At 37.3% G+C, this 20629-nt stretch overlaps 1 protein-coding gene across 2 annotated transcripts in view; it reads right to left on the reverse strand.

Moving 5' to 3' along the window:
• LOC126416703 (centrosomal protein of 120 kDa-like) overlaps nt 1–20629 on the reverse strand; it is a 194418-nt gene that overhangs the window by 99297 nt on the left and 74492 nt on the right. For both annotated transcript variants that reach the window (XM_050084511.1, XM_050084510.1), the window contains exons 4-5: nt 19957–20097; nt 328–519 (exon numbers count right to left, since the gene is read on the reverse strand). In XM_050084511.1, coding sequence (XP_049940468.1) covers nt 328–519; nt 19957–20097 — 333 coding nt within the window. The remainder of the gene's footprint in view (nt 1–327; nt 520–19956; nt 20098–20629) is intronic.

Genomic DNA, 20629 nt, shown 5'->3' on the forward strand with positions numbered 1-20629 from the left:
CCAAAAGGACCTGGTCAGAGGAATGGAAGACAAACTTCATCAAGGACACGAAGAGGTTGTGGGAGAAGAGGATAGCAAAGTTACATAAATTCAATCATGTTTCTCATTCTGGCATAATGACGGAAACAAAAATATATGGAACATTCCTTTCTTAAATTCTTACATACTAACAAAACATTTCCATTTATCAGTTCTCATATGCTATGAATATTTACAAATGGTATTACACAATAAATGTAAACACACAAATCAACTGCACAAAAATCAAATTTCACAGTTGTTTAACCAATCTCTTTATAGTAAAATATGTTTGCCATACACACTTACTGAGCTCAAATGTCCAGAGTCGCCAATAAATACTGTGAACAAAAATATATCTCTTGTTTCTTCTTGAGGACCAATCTGTATAAAACCTTCAGCCTCACACAATTCCGGAAAATATAGTTGGGAATTTTGACATGTATATTCTGAATTAAACGATGTCTGGCTACCAGACTCTTGTAACAACGATTCACAACTCTGGAAGGAAAATAAGACATTTATGAATAACCAATTTGAAGTATCTAATAAAAAAAATGAAAAAAAGCAAACTTCTTAATACAAATATATTGTTTAATTTTCAATTGTTTTATGGTTTCTGGTTTCCTTGGAGTAATAAAGCACAATTCTGAAAAAATATGGGCTCAAAATAATAGAAATCTATTTAAGAGGAGCAAAAGTAAAAGACGTCATAAGAGGAATGTTCGCCATTGTAGGTGTGTTGATGAAAATATCACAACAGTGAAAGATTTGGAAATAAAATACAAATTTAAAAAAATAAGTATCTTTAATGTTTCTTGAAAGACACTAAAATAACTTAGGGATTTGTAATTACCAATTTCCAGTTACCAATTTCTAAATATTATCTAGTAACAAATCACCAACAAAATGGCCACACTTTTTAAATTCATCATTTAACTTTTACAATCATAAGCATCTGCAAATGGACAGTGGCTGTAAAACACAAAGGGGCACTCTTTAATGATTTAAGAGAGTATCTTGTCTCAACCATACTTCTAATGTTAATCTATGGGCTGGGATGAAATTCCAAAAAAATAATGAATTATCACAAAATTGCACCCCATCTCTGCCACATAATAAATCAATCATTTCTTGCTTCCTTGACACGATGAAATATGCCGAAGTTCAACCTATACATAAAAGGGGGAGACAAGGTGAGATAGGATATTTCTGCCCAGTGGCTATACTACAAATTTTTTAAATAAAATATCTGCGCAAACAGCATGTAATCGATCAGAAAAGTGAAACAGAATTCATAAAATTATCCTGAACAATCAATATGGATTTAAGAAATGGTGAAGTACTGTGCACTACAGTGTAGCAGAATATCGGAAGTTGTCATACTGATGTTCTTACTGGCTTAGTGAATACACATAAAAAATGTTAATTAAATTAAAGCATTGATATTTTAATTGAAAGAAAAAGAATCAAACTGTACTTGTAATAAAATTCTAATGACGTAAAGAGACAGTCTATCAGCTGTTGTGTCCCTTTAAGAAGACAGTAAAAATGTTTAGAATTGAATGTTAATTTTATGTCATATTTACTTCTGAAGTAAAGAAGCTAATTTATGTTCAGACAAAAAATCATGATCTCATCTGTGATAACCGAATTTTGGTGCAATTTTCACCAACATACTGCATATTTGACTGGTCAATATCGGAATAACAAATTTTCAAGAGAACAAGTTGTAAGGCCCTGTCACTCTTTTCTTTACTAAATGTCTCTTCACGATTTTGCTGATATCAGACTATCAGGCTCAAGTATGGGAGCTTCACATAAAGATCATGCTTCATTATGAAAATAGCTTGACTATGTGTCTGATATGAAAATGTGTCTCTTTTAGGTTGCACACATACTGAAGTTATTTAATTAAAGAATGAAAAACGTCAGTCTGAAATAATAACAGTACAATTTAAATCACTTCCTTTTATTGTCTGTTTTGCATGTGACATACTTCCCTAACAATACTTACACTTATCCAGTCCCATTTAGCAATTATTGTTGTTTCACTTTCACACTGAAGTGAGCATTACTATGTTGTGTTTCCACATTAATTGAGCAGGTATTCACTGATCACAGAAAGCCTTTTAACCCTTTCGTGGGCTGTGGGAGATATACTTCCCACTAATACTATTCCTTTACTGCATTCAAGGAAATATGTGTTCCCACTCCCGAATGCTCCTGGCCCCTAGTGGAAGTCCGCTGCACTAGCTCTGGTTTCTGTTTGTTGCTAAACATAGCTTTTAGGACTGTGGGAAGTATATATCCCACCAGATAATGGTGGTCCCAGGGTTCTTGGGAAGTATGCTTACCACCAAAAGTTGTTTCTGAAAGGAGCTCTGGAAATATATATACCACAATGTCTTTTGTGGTCCTTAGGAAGCATACTTACCACAAACGTCGAGGTACTACAATGCTTCTGGAAATAAGTCTTACCACCGCTGTATTTGCCTGACATTGTGTGATAGTACACTGTACCAGGTGTATGAAAACTGCTACAACAATCAGTTTGTGTGTATCGCGGGATCACTACTGTCGTCGAAAGAGTTTGCTTCGCTTCTGAAGTATATGTCAGTGTCACTATTATCAGCTCATAGCTTTACTGTTTTCACATTGTGGTAAGTAAATTTTAATATTGGTGGCAAATATAACTGGAATATCATATTATCACTTATTGTTCGCCTCTCAATCTTTCTTTGCTTTTCGTAGCAAAAATGTCAAGGAAGCACGCCTATACTAAGAAATACACACCAGAAGAAGCATTGGAGTTGCTATTTTCACTACCTAGCAATCCTGAGGATTCTGAAATAGAATGTGATGAAGCATCATAAGATGAATTTGCTTCAGACGTTGATCTGTGTTTGCTTCCACAACCTAATATCAATAACAGTGCAAACAATTCTTGCTCCACGGACGTCGATATTTCTAGTGACAGTACCATAAGTGCAGAAGAGCCATTGGCAGAAGAGGAATGGTCCAATGACACTGCTGTTTTCGACTTTCTTTGTGTTGATACAAAAGGAGAACCAGTTGTCAACCACCCATTGACAAAACACAGCACAGAGAGAGACTACACCCTTTCTTCATTTACCAATGAGATGCTGGAGTATGTGATTCAGCAGACAAATCTGTATGCAGAATGACAGAAACAAAAATGGCAATCTGGTCAGACTGTGAGTGAGTCAACAAATAACTGGACAAATTTATCTGTAGAGGAGTTACAGGCCTGGATTGGAATGAATATCTTCATGGGTGTGGTTGTGTTGCCAAGTGTAGTGCACTACTGGAGTTCAGAACCTGCCTTAGCTCAGCCTTACATATCGAAACCTATGACATGCAAACGTTTCAAAAAGATGTGTGAAACTATTCACATAAATGACAACAGGCTGAATCCTCCAGGAGGGCATCCAAACCACGATAAACTTCACAAGGTCAGACCTCTTATAACCTTCCTGAACAACACAATTCGTAAGCCATACACTGCTAGTAAGGTATTAGCTGTGGATGAAAGCATGATACCTTTCAAGGGATGGTCTTCGCTCAAGCAGTATATGCCTCTCAAGCCAGTAAAACGAGGATACAAGGTATGGTGTTTAGCAGATTCAAAGGCTGGCTATGTCATAAAATATGACATTTACACAGGAAAATCAAATGACGGATGTACAGAAAATTCCCTGGGAGAGCATGTGGTCATTAGCCTCACCCAAGACCTGAAATACAGTAACAGTTTAGTAGCATTTGACAACTTCTTCACCACAGTGAATCTAATGCAAATGCTTTGAACAATGGAATCTACTCCATAGGGACTGTCAGAGCAAACCGGAAAGGGCTTCCTTCAATGATGAAAGATAAATGTACCTTGAAAAGAGGAGAATTTCAGTTTCAATTCAAACGTGGCATTGCAGCTATCAAATGGATGGACAACAAACCTGTCACTATTTTGAAAACTTCAGACAATCCTAGAGATACCACACTTGTCTCAAGAAAGAATAAGGATGGCACAACCAACATGGTTACGTGTCCCACAGCTGTGGCAACATACAATACCATAATGGGAAGTGTAGATCACTTTGATGAACTTAGAGAACGTTATGCAATAGGTCGACGTTCTCTTAAGTGGTGGCATCCGATTCTCTATTTCCTATTAGACATGGCAGTTGTAAATGCCTTTATATTGTACAAAACTAATAAAGGACATGAGGGATATGATGATCAATTGAACTTTCGATTATGACTCGCAAAACAATTGATAGACTGCTACGTCCAGTAACCATTCTAACCAAGAAGAACACCGTACCAGATCATGTTCAACTGGCAAAAGTAGGCGATCATATGCCTGTTTTAGAAACAACCAACAGACGGTGCCGAAAGTGTTCAACAAAAGCTTGCGACAAGAGAACAAAATATGTATGTTGCTCCTGCAACGTACCTCTGTGTATTGAACTATGCTTCCGTCAGTTTCACAGAAAATAAAAAGAAAATGTAACAATCATTTGAACATTTTGTTGAAAAAGAATTATTACTTGTAAATTTGTAATGTAAATGTTTTTGAAATAAAGTAAAATAAAAAGAAATCACCGCCTTCTTAAAATTTTTTTACACGTAATGCCAACATGTTACAGCTTATAAAATGGAAATGGGATATCTTCTTCCCACCAAAGTGTAAAGCTCGCAAGAGGGAAATCGGTTTACCACTGAAAATGTAAGGTTTAAAAAAGTGCTGTGTGATATACTTACCACCATAATTTTTAGACCTAAATCACAAAAATAAAATTATCAAAAAATAAAATATAATAAATTGATCAAAATTCTAATTCGATGCAAAAAAAATTAGCTTCGCTGAGTCACCACAAAAAATGCGCCCGTTAAAGGGTTAATTTATGTTCTGGTGTCAATATGTGTCTCTACGACAATTATAAATTCTCAAACATAAAACTGTATCAACTTTTCTCCATGACAATTACTGATATTTCTACATGACACTGTACCAACCACAAATCTTAACGAATACAGAATGCCTTTCCCCGAAATACTTTTCTTCTACTAACTGACATAACACTTTTTAACTATTAATTCCACTGTCTATCAAATTCTGCACATTACTGATTAGTGGTGACATGTGATCACTCCTCACAGTAGCCCATTGCTGACTCTTCTCCCTCCAAAAGTCAGCAATTATTAAGGAGTACAATATCAATACATTATGACATCAAAGAACTCCTTACAAGGTGAATGAATTATTTTTCCAGTCACGTCTCTTTCTCATACAACAGATATCCAGGTTTATTAAAAAAATCTTTCATTACTGTAGTTCAAAGCTGTCATGTGGCCTACACTCTGGTTAAATGAAATTAGAGCATGATTAAACTAAAGTCAACTACCCTAACATAGTTCTTCCGACCAGAAGCATAACACAGCACTTGGTGACATGCTCACAGGACAGCGGAGAGACTAAAAGAGATAGGTGAATCCACTGAAGAGGGCTCAACTGAGCTGATGGAGAGTGGGTGCACAAGAGTATCGTGCCACTGCCAATAACTTTGGAAAGATATGAGGATGAGTGGAGCTGATACTGCTGTTCCAAGGACAAGTGGACCTGGACACTGTTATTCCAAGACCAGCCAGCTGATTACGTGTGCTGCTGACGACCACGATGCAGATGCCAATGAAAGATCACAGATGGTTTGACAGCTGTGTGCAGTTTTCTGTCTGGGGGGGGGGGGGGGGGGGGGAGGAGGGTGGCAGTCTACATCATGTTCAAACCCACAGTCTACAATTAAATTTATCCAGTGAATTCAATTCTCATTCACAATCATCAAAGAACTGTGCAGTGTGGTGTGTCAGTGATCGAAATGGCTGAGAAAGACAATCAGACGTCTACAAAAGGGTAACATATTAATAAGTTTATTTACAATATTTACACCTAAATATTGAAATATATGTAACTTTAATAGGTGTGAGTTCTTCTTGGTGCTGAGTTATATAAAGGAGAGTAATGTTCTTGACAGAGACAAACTAATGCTACCCAGTAGTCTCTAAGTGCTAGTAACACTTCATAGCACTGAAATACATCGACACATTTTCTGACTGTTGTATTTCATACTATGGTTAATAATAGTATGAAGAGTCACTGAATCTGGGTCAAAACTCTGAGTGTGGCTGTTCAAAAAATCAGAGTTGCAGGCAGTGATGTCTTGTGAATTCAGTACCCTCTGGTGGCACATATATGTGGCGCCCCCCACAGGAGACAGCGAGCAATGAAAGAGCGAGCTTGCTGGTGGAAGGTGTACATACACTGTCTCCCTTATAGCTGCATGCCATCAATGAAGATGATGATACCATTCTATACTGAAAACTGCATCTCCTGCCTATCACCAATCACCGCACCAACATTGCGTCCATTCATTGCATAGTGGGATTGTCAACGATGACGAGGGGGAGGTTTGTGTCTGTGCTGTGGTGTTGCTGATGGGGTTGGCTGTGGCGTTGTGGCGAATGGTGTCAATCAACCTGCATCCCAACTTTCATATTGCTAACCACCATGAACATTTCCCAAAAAACAGAAGGTAGGACATCCATTCAATGGCACAGGTGGTTACAGCATTGATACTGAACTGTGACTGCAGGAAGGCTCGTTATCTGTGACTGCCATCACTACAAACAGCAAAGGGTGCAGCAGTGGCTGCAGCAATGTCTGTGGAGGTAGCACTAGCTGCATAGACAGGCAGGGATCAATCATGACAGAGCCATCGGAAGACCCATGTACCCTGATCAGGAACCAGCAAAGGTTGCTTCATAGCAGCAGGCTGGATTGGAGGCAGGGTGTCTGAAAAATTAAAACCTACATCAGGATCACTACAATCACAGAAACAATGTAGGCTTTGGTGCCAATGATGGGTGCCCAATGCACTGTCAATAATGTATGAGCACAGCTAAATCTCCGGGTGATGACCCCAGACTCTCAGTTGTGAAGCTTGTTATGGACATTACAGAAAATTTTGTCCTTCACGCAGAAGTTCATTGGAAGTTAATGGCAAAGGTGAAAGAGAAACAGCAGAGTGTGGTGGCAATGAACATCTGCAGCCATGTCTACATGATTAATCTTGAATGAACATCTGCAGCCATGTCTACACGATTAATCTTCAATTCACACCCTGACAGAGGGTTCATTGAAACATCCTACAAAAGTTATGATGGGGAAGCATTGTGAGCAGGCATAATGCAATAGGAGTAACACTGACTGTCAATACTTGCCATATGCTTCCATACTTCCTGTCTCTTTTTCTCTTTTGATTGTTTGTCCCATCAGTAACTTCAGTAACCATTTCCCTTTGGTCTTTTAGCTCCCTTCCAGCCGGCCGGAGTGGCCGAGCGGTTCTAGGCGCTATAGTCTGGAACCGCGTGACCACTACGGTCGCAGGTTCAAATCCTGCCTCAGGCACGGATGTGTGTGATATCCTCAGGTTAGTTAGGTTTAAGTAGTTCTAAGTTCTAGGGGACTGATGACCTCAGCAGTTAAGTCCCATAGTGCTCAGATCCATTTGAACCATTTCCTCAGAAAAAACAACAAAGCATCATCCCTCGAGTTCAAAGCATGACGTTTGGACATCAGGGCATTCAAAGTGTGAAAGAAATGTTCAACTTCACTGTTCAATTGAGGAGAGAATAATATCATTAGGATATGTTGAATTCCATTTTGTTAGCAAAATTGTGGAAATTCCAGAGAAGAAAACTGCAGACTATTGTCCGAAACCATTGCCTGTGACAATCTTCTAGACACAAGACAGAACTGAGTGCTCCGATAGCGATAGTGCTAGTGCTAGCACTAGATGCCAAATGCACTGGAATGACAAAAGGATGTTTGTTTAATGCACTGACTATAATGAGCCCTCTTACATTCCAGAAAGGATCAGCAAAATCAACATGAATATTAAAAAGAAAAAATAATTCTTGGTGCAGCACTGGCTAGTTATTACGGCAGTCATATCTTCTATCTGTTTATCTAGTCTGAGATACGAACAATGCTGGCACACTAGCTGCTTCATTCTAATGATTCCCCAATACCCTCTATGTAATAGTTTCAGCATATGTTGTTGCACAAATGCGAGAATTGGGTCTCATGTTTGTTCATTACGAGAATGCAATAAAATTACCTCATTCTGAAGAGAAAGGCTGTTGCAAAGAGCTTGGTATTTGTTAACTAATGCATCTGAGATTGATTTCTGATTATGAGTCTACCTCATCCAAATGAAGTGCTTGAGCAAGTGATGGACCATGTTCAGAAGCAAAAAAATGGGTCAAATGGCTCTGAGCACTATGGGACTCAACTGCTGAGGTCATTAGTCCCCTAGAACTTAGAACTAGTTAAACCTAACTAACCTAAGGACATCACAAACATCCATGCCCAAGGCAGGATTCGAACCTGCGACCGTAGCGGTCTTGCAGTTCCAGACTGCAGCGCCTTTAACCGCACGGCCACTTCGGCCGGCTGTTCAGTAGCCTGTGCAATCTGCCAAGGATCAATAGGAAAAGCTTTCAGTGCTTGTGAATCAGAATGAGGAATCTGAAGACAAGAAATGTCTGATGTGTCAAAATTAGAATCATTTCCCATAGGCAAATGAGACAGAATGTCTGTGTTTGCACTGCTGTGCCATAGGGCAATAAAAACACTTTCATACTGATAATTGGAAAGATGTAGTGACCAACATGGTAGCCTCTGTGCTGTATGATCAGGAACATCATTTGCTGAACAAAAATCAGCACTCATCAGCTTATGATCAGTCACAAGAAAATATTTTCTACCATGCAGATATTGAGGAAATTTTGTGACAGCATAAATTGTGACTAAAGCTTCCTTTTCCAGCTGACTGTAGTTGACTTGGGCCTTGTTCAGTGTCTTAAGACACGAATGCTACAAGGTGTTCCATATTGCCAACCTATTGAGACAAAACTTCCTCTATTCCCTGTAATGAGGCATCATCTACAAGCACTTCTAGTTTTACTTGGTGTTTAGACCATACAGTGTTTCAAGTAAATATTAGTTCATTTAGGCAGATATCATTTGACCCTGGCATTCATAAAATGCACTGGACGTACAGATCACTGATGGAGCAGTTCTTTGCTACTTTATTCGTAGGGGCTCTGGTTTTAAGTAACTTGCGCATTAATGTTTTGTTCGTACCATAGTGTTTCAGCAATGTTACAGTTATCTGCATATATTATTGTCATGACTAATTTGCACTTTTTTCTAATTTTTCAAGGTTTCGACCTACTATCATCTTGCTCTTTTTTTTATACATTACTTGTTTCATGCTAGTACCCATTACTACAAATACTTTATTCTTTTCATTTGCATTTTATTTTAGCTCTTTCTGTAACTGAGTGGCACATTTTGATTATGAAGTCTCCCCAGTATTGAAGGTTTTGCACTGATATGTCTTCTCTGTAGTCTTCAAATTTACATGATTTAAATCGGAACTATCGTGTGTTTTCTTCTGTATGGTGAACACAGATTCTTTCAGTCTTTAGACTTCTGCATTTAAGAATCAGTTATCCTTGACCATAGTATCAAATTTGTCTTTTAAGTATCTCATCAAGCAACTGAGAAAAATTTCACTTGCATAGGACTGTAGACGTAATTCTTTTTCGTGGCAATTATGACACAACCAAATGTTTTGGCTTGGGATGGTGTGGGTACAACTGCAAAGGTGTATCCTTTGCATTGTAGACACATTACACCTTTTGCAATTTGGTTTTTGCAATAGCAGTGGTTGAAGTTTACTATTTCTGGCAAAAGCAGAAATACTGGCAAGAGACGTTGTGAACCACACACTGTCATCAGAGTGACATACATCTGAGAGACATATGTAGAAATTAATTATGAAAGTATGGAGCAATGAATGTGTACTGTAAAATGACGCTGAACAGCTTGTTATTTCACTAAATTCAGATAGTGGGTCTCACGGGCACACAAGTTGACTGCAGAAGTGAGTCTGATATGAAGACCTTGGCTGTAAACTAAGGTAAGGCACAGATGATGACAAGAAACAGAGTTATTGCTCGTAAAATATGGTATATGATGATTAGATATTAATATTAGTTGATAATTCCACAATAAACTGATAAAAGGCACCCCAATTTTAACTGCCATTACCAAGGGAGACAGTAGTAGTAATGTGCATAGTGTTTGTCCAGGAAAATCATTTTGAGAGATTATTTGCACAAATGTGAGGAAGATGTGATAACTCCAATTCACATAAACATCCTGAATATGTTTATGAATGCAAATGCACTTCAAAAGTTGTTGCTAATCAGGTAATTGCAAATAATTATTTAAGCAAGCAAACAACGTAAAGTTTCGTCCCTTGCCTTTATTCATGTGAATCTACATAACAGTGTAATGGCAGAAATGCTAAGGGCCATCCTTAACATTGTTTACATGGTGTTGTAAGGTAACAATAAAATTAATGTTATAGTGTGATAAATCGCAGAGAAATTTTTGCAGTAACTTTGCTTTATTCTCACATGAATTGTTACTGAAAATCTTAGTATTGTAAACTGAAACAATTATGAACTTTTGTATTTATTTTGTGAAGCTTCTCAGTAGTGTTTTGTTAACTCACTCAGCATGTAAACAGTGGTAAGTCACTGCTAACCCACGTTAACTGCACCCAGTTCACCAGTAAACAATGTTATGTGGACACTATGTATTTTTAAGATTTAATTTTTGGGTGCTCTTTAAAATTTTAAAAATATATTAGTACTTCAAAATATATCTGAAAACAATGTCTTATCTGAATAACAAAATTACAATGGGTGAACTTGAAATACCTTACTTATGAGATTTCATTGACATTTTACTGTGTAATTTCTCAAAACAACCAACACATCCTTTACCATTGTTTACAGCAGAGATTTTTATACAGCAAGTATCCACGAGTGTGTTTTACCAAATACCACTTGTGTTCATATCTAACAATTTTTTCTATTAAATTGAATAATTACTTACTTTGCAACATTTATTATGTATGGCTGAACACTCATCTTATTGCTACCATACATCTTCCAAAGTGCAATTAAGTCGCATGTCCCCATGCAACTAAAGTGATGCTACAACAAGTGGTATGATGGCTCAAACTATGGCAGCACCCTGAGTTGCCATTTCAAAATGCTGTATTAATCATTACAGTGGCATAGCTTTCAATATGGCTTCAACGGAAATCATATGAGTGAGAATGAATATCGCTGTGCAGGTTATGGCAGTAAAGCTCTATCAAAGGAATGCACAAGAGACATAAAAAATATAAATGTTGGGTTCAAATGTGGGTAACATATGGGTATGAAATACACTGATCCGCACAGAGATTCATGTATATCCTGTAGCAAATTTTAAGCTACCAAGCTTTATGAAAACTAGTAAAAATTGAATTTCACTTACTAAGTCTGTCACTAAGCACGTAGTATCAATTACAGTTGGTGTTTAGACTTTCATGTCCAACAACATGATTAATTACATGGAGGTCTTATCCATGGACTAGATCATATGAAACTAGTATACATTCAACACATAAACTTGATATGGTGTGCTCATAAAAGAAATGGCAGAATTTTTAGCTGTCAGCAAGAGAATATCAACTTCTGTTAATTTACAAACCATTATTTTGTTGCCATGACTGCTGGTTGTTATGTCACATGACTAACTCACAAGTTTATGTATCTGTAGCAAGTACAGTAAGGATAAATAAATGGTTTTCCCAGCTCTCACAGTTTATCTCACTTGCATCTTCATCTACATGAGTTTTCTGCAACTCATACTTAAGTGTTTGGAAAACCATTTTCAGGTTATTTCTCTACCATTCCAGGCTTCAATAGCATGTGAGAAAAATCTTCTACGGGTATTAATAATTTTCTATTACAGAAGGGAGAAACAGTGCAAAGCATTTCCGAAAAATATAATTTACTCTGCATGCACGAAATGAGCTTTACAGTATCATCAATATGCATAGTAGTTCCTGTAGCATGCACCACCACTCGCCCCAATACCAACGAAGCCAGCAACAATGACACCAGTTGGCCAAATGGGCACCGCTCCCCACCACTAACATCTAATTCTCACAAAGTAACTTTATTCAAACCTTGGAGACGTTGTTGTACAGGTCTTGCTCAAGCACAGTGCATCCCCTTTTTTGTAATTTGGTTTAGCAAGACTGTGAGGGAAAAGCAAACAAGCTTGGTGCTACACTCAATACGCCACATGGAGAGTGTTGTAGAACCTGTTCACTGCCAGGAAAAGTACTATCGCCAAGACCATCATCTATGAGAATAGTAACTTGCAACTGTAACAAATCCTTAAATATTCTGTACAACTGAGGATGTATGGGTGCGGGGTGTTAAAAAGAAAAGATATGAAACAAGACTGTCGGTGTAATTGAAGTCTTTATTCAAAAGTAATTACCAGATGCCTGAGCACACAACTATCCCACTGTTTCACGAGTTGAAGGAGACTCTATTCCCAGAATTCCTGTGGCAGTGACGTGAGCCAGTGCTCCACTATGACCTTCAGTTCATTGTCTCATATGAAGCACTTCCCTTTGAGATTTTTTTTAGCAGGCCAAACATACGGAAGACACAGAGTAACATGTACTTGCTGTAGGCCACATGTTCAAGCTACTCCAACTTGAACTTGGCCATTTCACTTTGTGTGACCTTGGAGACATGTGAACACACATTATCAGGGATTAGTAACCCTTGTCTGTGAGCAGCCCAAGCTGTTTGCTCTCTATGGACTTCCATAGGCTACGGAGTGTCTGACATTACATGTCACTGTTAATGGTTTCATTAGGCTCATGGAATTCGATGAGTATTGGACCTCAGGCATTGAAAAAGACTGAGAGCATTGCTTTGCCTGCTGAGGGCAAAGTTTAAACTTTTTGGGAGAGGTGACGACACTACATTTGCATCGATAGATGTCCCACTACTTTATCTGAAAGCATTATATGCAAATTTTGATCGATTTGGTTGTTATTATATTTCGTACCTTCCCATTTGAGCACTCCTTACAATTACTTTATAAAGAGGTGTGTAATTGGAAATTGTATATTACTACATCATGAATATCAGCTTTCACAAAAATATATAGGTTCAACAATAACTTGTCCAATCTGCTAAGAAATTTCAAATCAGAACAAACTCCACTTTAGAGTGAAAATTCATTCTGGAAACATTCCTCCTGGTTGTAGTTACGCAATATCCTTTCTTCCAGGAATGCTAGTCCCTTGAAGTATTCAGGAGAATTCTGCAAAGTTTGGAAACCAGGATTTGAGGTACGGGAGGAAGTAAGTAAAGCTGTGGGACAGTGGTGAGTCATTCTTGGATAACTCAGATGATAGAGCACTTGTCTCCAAAAGGCAAAGATTCCAGGTTCAAGTTCCAGTTTGGCACACGGTTTTAATTTGCAGGTTTCTGGACCTGTGTTATCAGGTCAAGAACTGTAGGACTCCAATTGGTAGGTTGGGAGTGCATTACAAAAAGGAAGCAGTTAGTCAGATACCAGAGTACTTGTGGAGTACTTTTTTAGGCTAGGCAGTAGTTGGAGGTACTCTAATGAACACTCACAAGATGACACACAGATACCGAACTCAGACCATGTTCAGACACACTGACTGTCAAAATTTTATCAGTAAACTCTCAAAGTATTCGTAACAGAGTTCTCAAATTTACTGGCCTCCAGGAAATTTTTCACACTCAAATTATTCTCAGGGCTAAGAACAAGCTGAAACCTGAAGTAGAAAGTTCTAACATTCATTCAACGAGTCATGGAGCATTAACTCTGAAAGACAGATTAGATGCCATAGGAGGGGGAGTGTTCATTGCAATTAACAAAAATTTTGCCTCTAATGAAGTCAATTTTGAGTGTGACTATGAAGTTATCTGGATGGGTATAACAGGTCTAGGTGAAATCAAGGTAATTGTTGGATGTTTTTACTGGCCACTCAATTCCACAGTGGCAGTTTTAGAACCACTTAAAGATAGTCTACGCTCAGTAGTGCGAAAACAACCAGATCTTGCAATATTAGTTGGAGGCAACTTTAACCTACTGAGTATAGACTGGAATGTCTACGAATTCATTGCAGGGGGATACAGATAGGCAGTTTTGCAAAGTACTGTTTTCTGAAAACTGTCTTGAGTAGCGAGTTTGAAAGCCCACATGCAGTGGAAATATTTTAGACCTCACAGCTACAGACATACCCAACCTTATTGCTGGCATCAGTATGAAGACATGGATTATTGATCATAATGTCATCACTGTAGCAATGGTTACTTTAGTTAATCAAAATGGCTACATAAATATTTTTGTGAGAAAGAGCAGATAACAAGTTGCTAGCATCTGATTTAGACAATGAAAGGAGACCATTTAGTTTCAAAATGATAGAAGTAGAGGAATTATGTGCAAAGTTTAAATGGATTGTAAATCATGCTCTGGAGAAATATGTATGAGTAAGTGGATTAAAGGACTGATACGACCCACCGTGGTTTAATAACAAAATTTGGATAGTGCTGAGGAAGCAAACACAGAGGCACTCTTGGTACAAAAGAGAATGTACAAAAGACAACAGGGATAACTTTGCAGAGATTCATGCGCCTGTGAAAAGATTGACATGCAAAGTGTACAACTACCACAGTCATACCTTAGCAAAGAATCTAGCTAAGAACTCAAGAAAATTCTGGTCCTACATAAAATTGCTAAGCAGGTCAAAGGCCTCTATCCAACCACTCACTGACCAATTTGGTATGGCAACAGAAGACAGCAAAAAGAAAGATGAAGTTTTAGATTAAGTTTTAAATTTCACATTTAAGAAATCATTCATATGGGAGGAGCACACAGACACACAATTCTTTGGCCACTGTACGTACTCACATATGTAGGACATAGTAAGAGGCATCCCTGACGTAGAGTAGCAACTGAAAGAGTTGAAAACAATTTAAGTTCCAGGGTCTATGACGCTGGCCATATCCAAATATGGAATAGTTAGTTTGGTTTTGTAATTTCTCAGTACGGATAAGTCATGAAGAGAGCTGTTAACAAGCCATCAAATGTCTTTTGCCATTACTTGCTAAGTGAATGGAAATGAGTTGTCAGCAGGAAGGAGTCACATAAAAATCATCACAAGATTTCTGGGAGACTCAAATCAAATTACCTCTTGTAAAGAGACATCCTCCTCTAGTATTACTTTTCCTCAACAGTAGTAGTCGATACCAGTATTATTATTTGAATTTAAGACAGGTCAATATTATCTCAGCTGTTTTTCTGAGAAATTTCATATAATTTTATACACGATATGTTATATTTCAAGCTTAAATCTATGAACAAGGCATTACTTTATTTTCGATATGACAATCGATAAGTACTAGCATTGAATGTACAGTCAAAATTATTATTTTTTTTAGAAACATTTGAAATTACAAATTATTTGGTACACTTAAAATTTCTATAATCAATTATGCAATCTAGTACTGTTTATATGTTTATTTCTGGACTCATTTATGAAAAAATAATCGACACTAATAGAAATTCATTTGTCAAGAAAAATTGTAAATCCTTTGGAATATTATTATTACTGCAGAGTGAAGTAGTTGTAAGCATGCCTCTGATGTAATCGGATGTATTTTTGTATTTTGGGCAAACAATGTAATTTTGGCTTTGTTAATAAGAAAATTCAAAAGACTGTGTGTTACACAAAAATGTGACAAAATAAATTAATGTAAAAACAAAAATATTGCAACGACAATCTTCATAATTATTTAGAATGATGAGAACCTAAAATGTGAGAATTTCAGCTTCAAGACTCAGACCCTTAGACAAGAACAACTGGAGCCAATTCCACAAGAAAAGATAAGTAAACTAAAAAGTTTATTGTAATGTTACTCCTGTCAAATCGTCAGAAAAGACTTTTGCACATTGGTGAACAATAGCAGCAACTGGGAAGGAGGGGGTAGATTACACACTGACTACTTATTTTATTAATTGTCATTGAGGTTTTAGTTATGATGGTATGCACTTAAATAGGAATGATGGATCTGGTGATCTGGGGACATGCCTGCTACAAGGTCAACACCATTTCATGCCCCTACTAAGAAAGTTTGCAGCTTCAGCTTCATTACCTGGGGACAAATTGCACACTGCGGAGTCCCTCCGACTGTTCACTAACCTGTGATCACAGGAGCTGCTGCCTCACCTCGACCATCTGTAAAGACTTCTGAACTAAATCATAAGCTAATTCTGAAAATTCAACTTAAACATCTAACCTCACTAATAATCATAACAACAAAAAATAGCATAAGGAATAAGTCATCCTGAATATAAGAAGGCTGAAAGAAATGACCTGCAAAGTCACAGATCAATAATCTTAACGTGGTTTTCTGCAGAATTCTTGAACATATTCTCAGTTCAAATATAATAATGTTTCTTGAGACAGAAAAGCTTCTGTCCACAAATCAGCACAGGTTTGGAAATCATTGTTTGTGCAAAACTCAGCTTGTCAATTTTTCACTCGATGTTCTGTGAGCTATGGATAAATGGCAACAGGCAGATTCCATATTCCTAGATTTCCAAAAAAACATTTCACATGGTGTCCCATTGCAGATTGTTAACAAAGGTACAAGAATATGGATTAAATTCCCAGATATGTGAGTGGTCCTATGACAAAGCATGATAGCTTCCATCATTAGTACACTTCATTAGTACACTCCTATATCCAATAGTAAGGTCCACACAAAATTTTCAAAAGTCGAAGGTTTAAGTTTGTACATTAAGCAGATGTTATGTGAATTATCAAAACTGTAGAAACAAATCCCCACATACACACACAAATTTTTATTACTCACATCATTCAGTTTGTTATTCTGGTTGCAATCAGCTAATTAGTTTTGTGAAAAATCATGGCAATCAAAAGTTATTGCAATTATAAAACTTTGTAGATCTAGCAATATGGAAAACCTTATATGCTAAAAGGTAGATTTGGAAAGACAATTTTCAAATTAAAGAACTATTTTTCCTCTTTTCAGTGACAGATTTATATTAGTCCTAACTTAATTAGTTGAAAAGATATTGATAATTTAAGATTTCACTTGATCCAAATTTTCAGTGCTACTTATAGCAAAAACCACTGTAAACTCCTGAGATCTATTGATATACTTTTACTGCCCTATTTTTCTGAATCAAGAGTTGCTAATTAAAAATTGCTAAGTTTTCAATAAACAAACTTTAATATAACAAGACAAATCGCACCATCATAAACCCTGAATTCCTATTGCGTAAGTATAAATTAGTACTGCATACTTTATCAGCTGCTGCTCATGGTATATAATATACAAACAAAATAAACTGACAGATGCAATAGCCAATATAAGATGAACTCAGATCTATACTCTTTAAAAACTATTATAAATTAACAAAGGTCAGTAATATCATGGAGCAAATCTTCATGAGACCAACGCTCAAGCTATTTCAGTCAGTCTGCTTTCAGTCTTCATTTAGCTCGCTTGTCGGCATAATAGCCAAGTCTTGGGTTACGTTTGTGCAACTCTCTTTTTGTTTAAATCAGGCTGAGAGAGCATATTTTCTTGTTATGAGCAGTAGACTTTAAAATGTGTGTGTTTTGGTTCAGTCGAATAATACTTGTGACTGCAGTAACAATCTGTGACTTCTTAACTTAACCACGTGTGAAGCAACTTCTGATCACTTCATTTGTACTGTGCGCGCTTTTACAGTATGAAGAGATTAGAACTACCTGTTTGTAAACACTATTAGAGACTGTGAGAGACCTGGTCATCACCAGCAGGATCTCAGTGAAGCAATTAAAGACTGGTGAACTATCAATTTGAACTTATAAAGGAGGCTTTTGGCTCTCCATTTAGGTGAAGATCCTACATCATTTTATTTCAAGTCATAATTCAGTGAAACAGTGCAGATACCAGAGGCCTGTAAAACAGCACCTAGGTCTACTAATGTGACAGCTGAAAGACCTCTCAAGAAATAGAACACAGTACGTTGTCCTCAACTAGTGTGCATTCATCCAAAACGGAGTATCATTAGTAGTGCCCCGAGGACATATGATAGGACTACTCTTATTCTCTAGGTACATATATGATCTGATAGACAGGGTGAGCAGCAATCTTTGGTTGTTTGATGATGATGCTGAGGTGTATGGGAAAGTGTCATTGTTGAGTGACTGTTGGAGGATATAATACAACTTTCAAAAATTTCTAGTTCTTGTGATGAATGGCAGCTAGCTCTAAATGTAGTCTTCTTAAATTTCCTTTTCCCAGAACTTGCTGTATCAGAAAACATCTAGTTGTAGACCCACAAATTCGTCTTTTATCTGCCACTGTCTTTATCCTTATTAATGTCACAATTGTTGTCATTATTATTATCATCATAACCATCATCATCATCATTATTATCAATACTACTGTCACTTTTAGTGGCTGCAGCTGCAGTACTACAAGTAAGGCCATTGTTAACTTTGTCAGTTCACAGTCAGTATAATTTACTCACATTGCCACTTTAGACTCTCACATCATTGTAACACTAGTTGTCATATTAAAATTATAATTTTCTAAGGTAACTATGATGCAGTAGATACTTTAAGTGGGAAACCCTGGTCCAATGTAAGAGAGGACCTGGTGGCAAAAATATCCTGTTATGTTTGAATACAACATTAATAGTATGCTACTTGACACATTAAGCTTTACTAAATATCTAGACATAATGTTGCAGAGTGATGTAAAATGGAATGAGCATGTGAGGATTGTAGTGCGGAAGGCGAATGTTCGACTTCAATTTATTGGGAGAGTTTTAGGAAAGTGTGGCTCATCTGTGAAGGAACACTAGAGTACTGAGCAATCCAAGCATGACTTACTACACATCCTTATGCCGTTACTTCCTCCAGTACCAGTGCTTGAGTACTGCTTGAGTATTTGGGATCCACACCAGGTCAGATTAAAGGAAGACAATGAAGCAATTCAGAGGCGGGTTTCTAGATTTGTTACCAGTAAGTTTAATCAACATGCATTTATTAACAGTGATGCTTTGGGAACTCAAATGGGAATCCCTAGAGGGAAGGAGACATTCTTTTCCAGGAACACTACTGAGAAAATTCAGAGAACAGGCTTTAAGCTGACTGCAGAACGATCCTCCTGGCGCCAACGTACACTTTACTTAAGGACCACAAACCTAAGATAAGAGACATAGGTCTCACGTGGAGGCATAAAGACAGTCGTTTTTCCCTCTCTATTTAAGAGTGGAATGGGAAGTGATATGAATAGTGGCAATGCAACATACCTTCCACCATGCACCCTAAGGTGGCCTGTGGAGTACATATGCAGATGTAGAAGTTTTGAATTCATGCACACTCTGCTGCTGAGTGGAAATTTGTTCTGGAAACAATCCTCCATGCTGTGGCTAAGCCATGTCTCTGTCATACCCTTTCTTCCACAAGTGCTAGTCTATCACAAGGCATACAAGAGGACTTCACTGAAGTTTTGAAGGTAGGCGCTAAGGTACTGGAGGAAGTAAAGGCATAAGGATGTGTAGTAAGTCGCGCTTGGATTGCTCAGTTGGTACAGCACTTGCCCCTGAAAAGCACAGGTCCCAGATTTGAGTCTCAATCTGGCACACAGGTTTAATCTGCTAGGATGTTTCATGGGTCTACACAAGTACTGAAGCATTGTCCGACCACAAAATTGGTGGTTGCTAATAAACATTACCATTTTCCTGAAGTTAAGTGAATTCAGACAACTGATTACCTGGGAATCATCGTGTCAAGGAACACTGCACAAACTCTATTTCAGAGTGAATAACAGCACATATCCCAAGATACACAAAATTCTTACCTCGATGTTGGTTTCAGACTGAGATATTTCTGTGTCCACTTGTATTCTCTCTCGTTCTTCAATTCGTAAGCTTATTAAAAGTTCTGGTTTATGTGGTTTACAAAACCCTGCATCGATTAACTTGTACCATTTGTCTTCAACCTGTAAAGATTTTTGTGAGTTTCAGAAAATAATTCACCATGCAATCATGTGTAATATATACATCAAATAAATAGCAGAGGCACTTTTCATTTCAGAGCATTCTATTTTTAACACAATATACAAAAAAGCTCTTTTATAAAATCTTATTGCAGTATCAATTTTTGTCAACTTGCATTTACATTACCACATTCATTAATTGTGTTCCATAAATCCCACTGAGAAGGAGAAGCTTTAGGATCACGGAACAAGTTAAGAAATACACTAACAAAACAAGTGACTCACACAAAATTGACTTGTATATTGTATCTGCAGAATATAATTCCTGTACTGCTTAATTTTCTAAGCTTACACCAGCTAAATTTAACCAAGTAAAATAGTACAAAAGAAAATCCATTATCCTGAAAAACATGCTGCTTTCTCTGCCATATTAAATATCTGCTATAAGTGGCTATTAAAAAGTTTCCATTTTACGGCATTGCTGCAGCATATATGCAACATAGGATGACTCTGATGAGGGTATATAACCACCTAC

This window comes from Schistocerca serialis, chromosome 8, assembly GCF_023864345.2.
Source record: "Schistocerca serialis cubense isolate TAMUIC-IGC-003099 chromosome 8, iqSchSeri2.2, whole genome shotgun sequence".
NCBI classification, from domain to species: Eukaryota; Metazoa; Arthropoda; class Insecta; order Orthoptera; family Acrididae; genus Schistocerca; species Schistocerca serialis.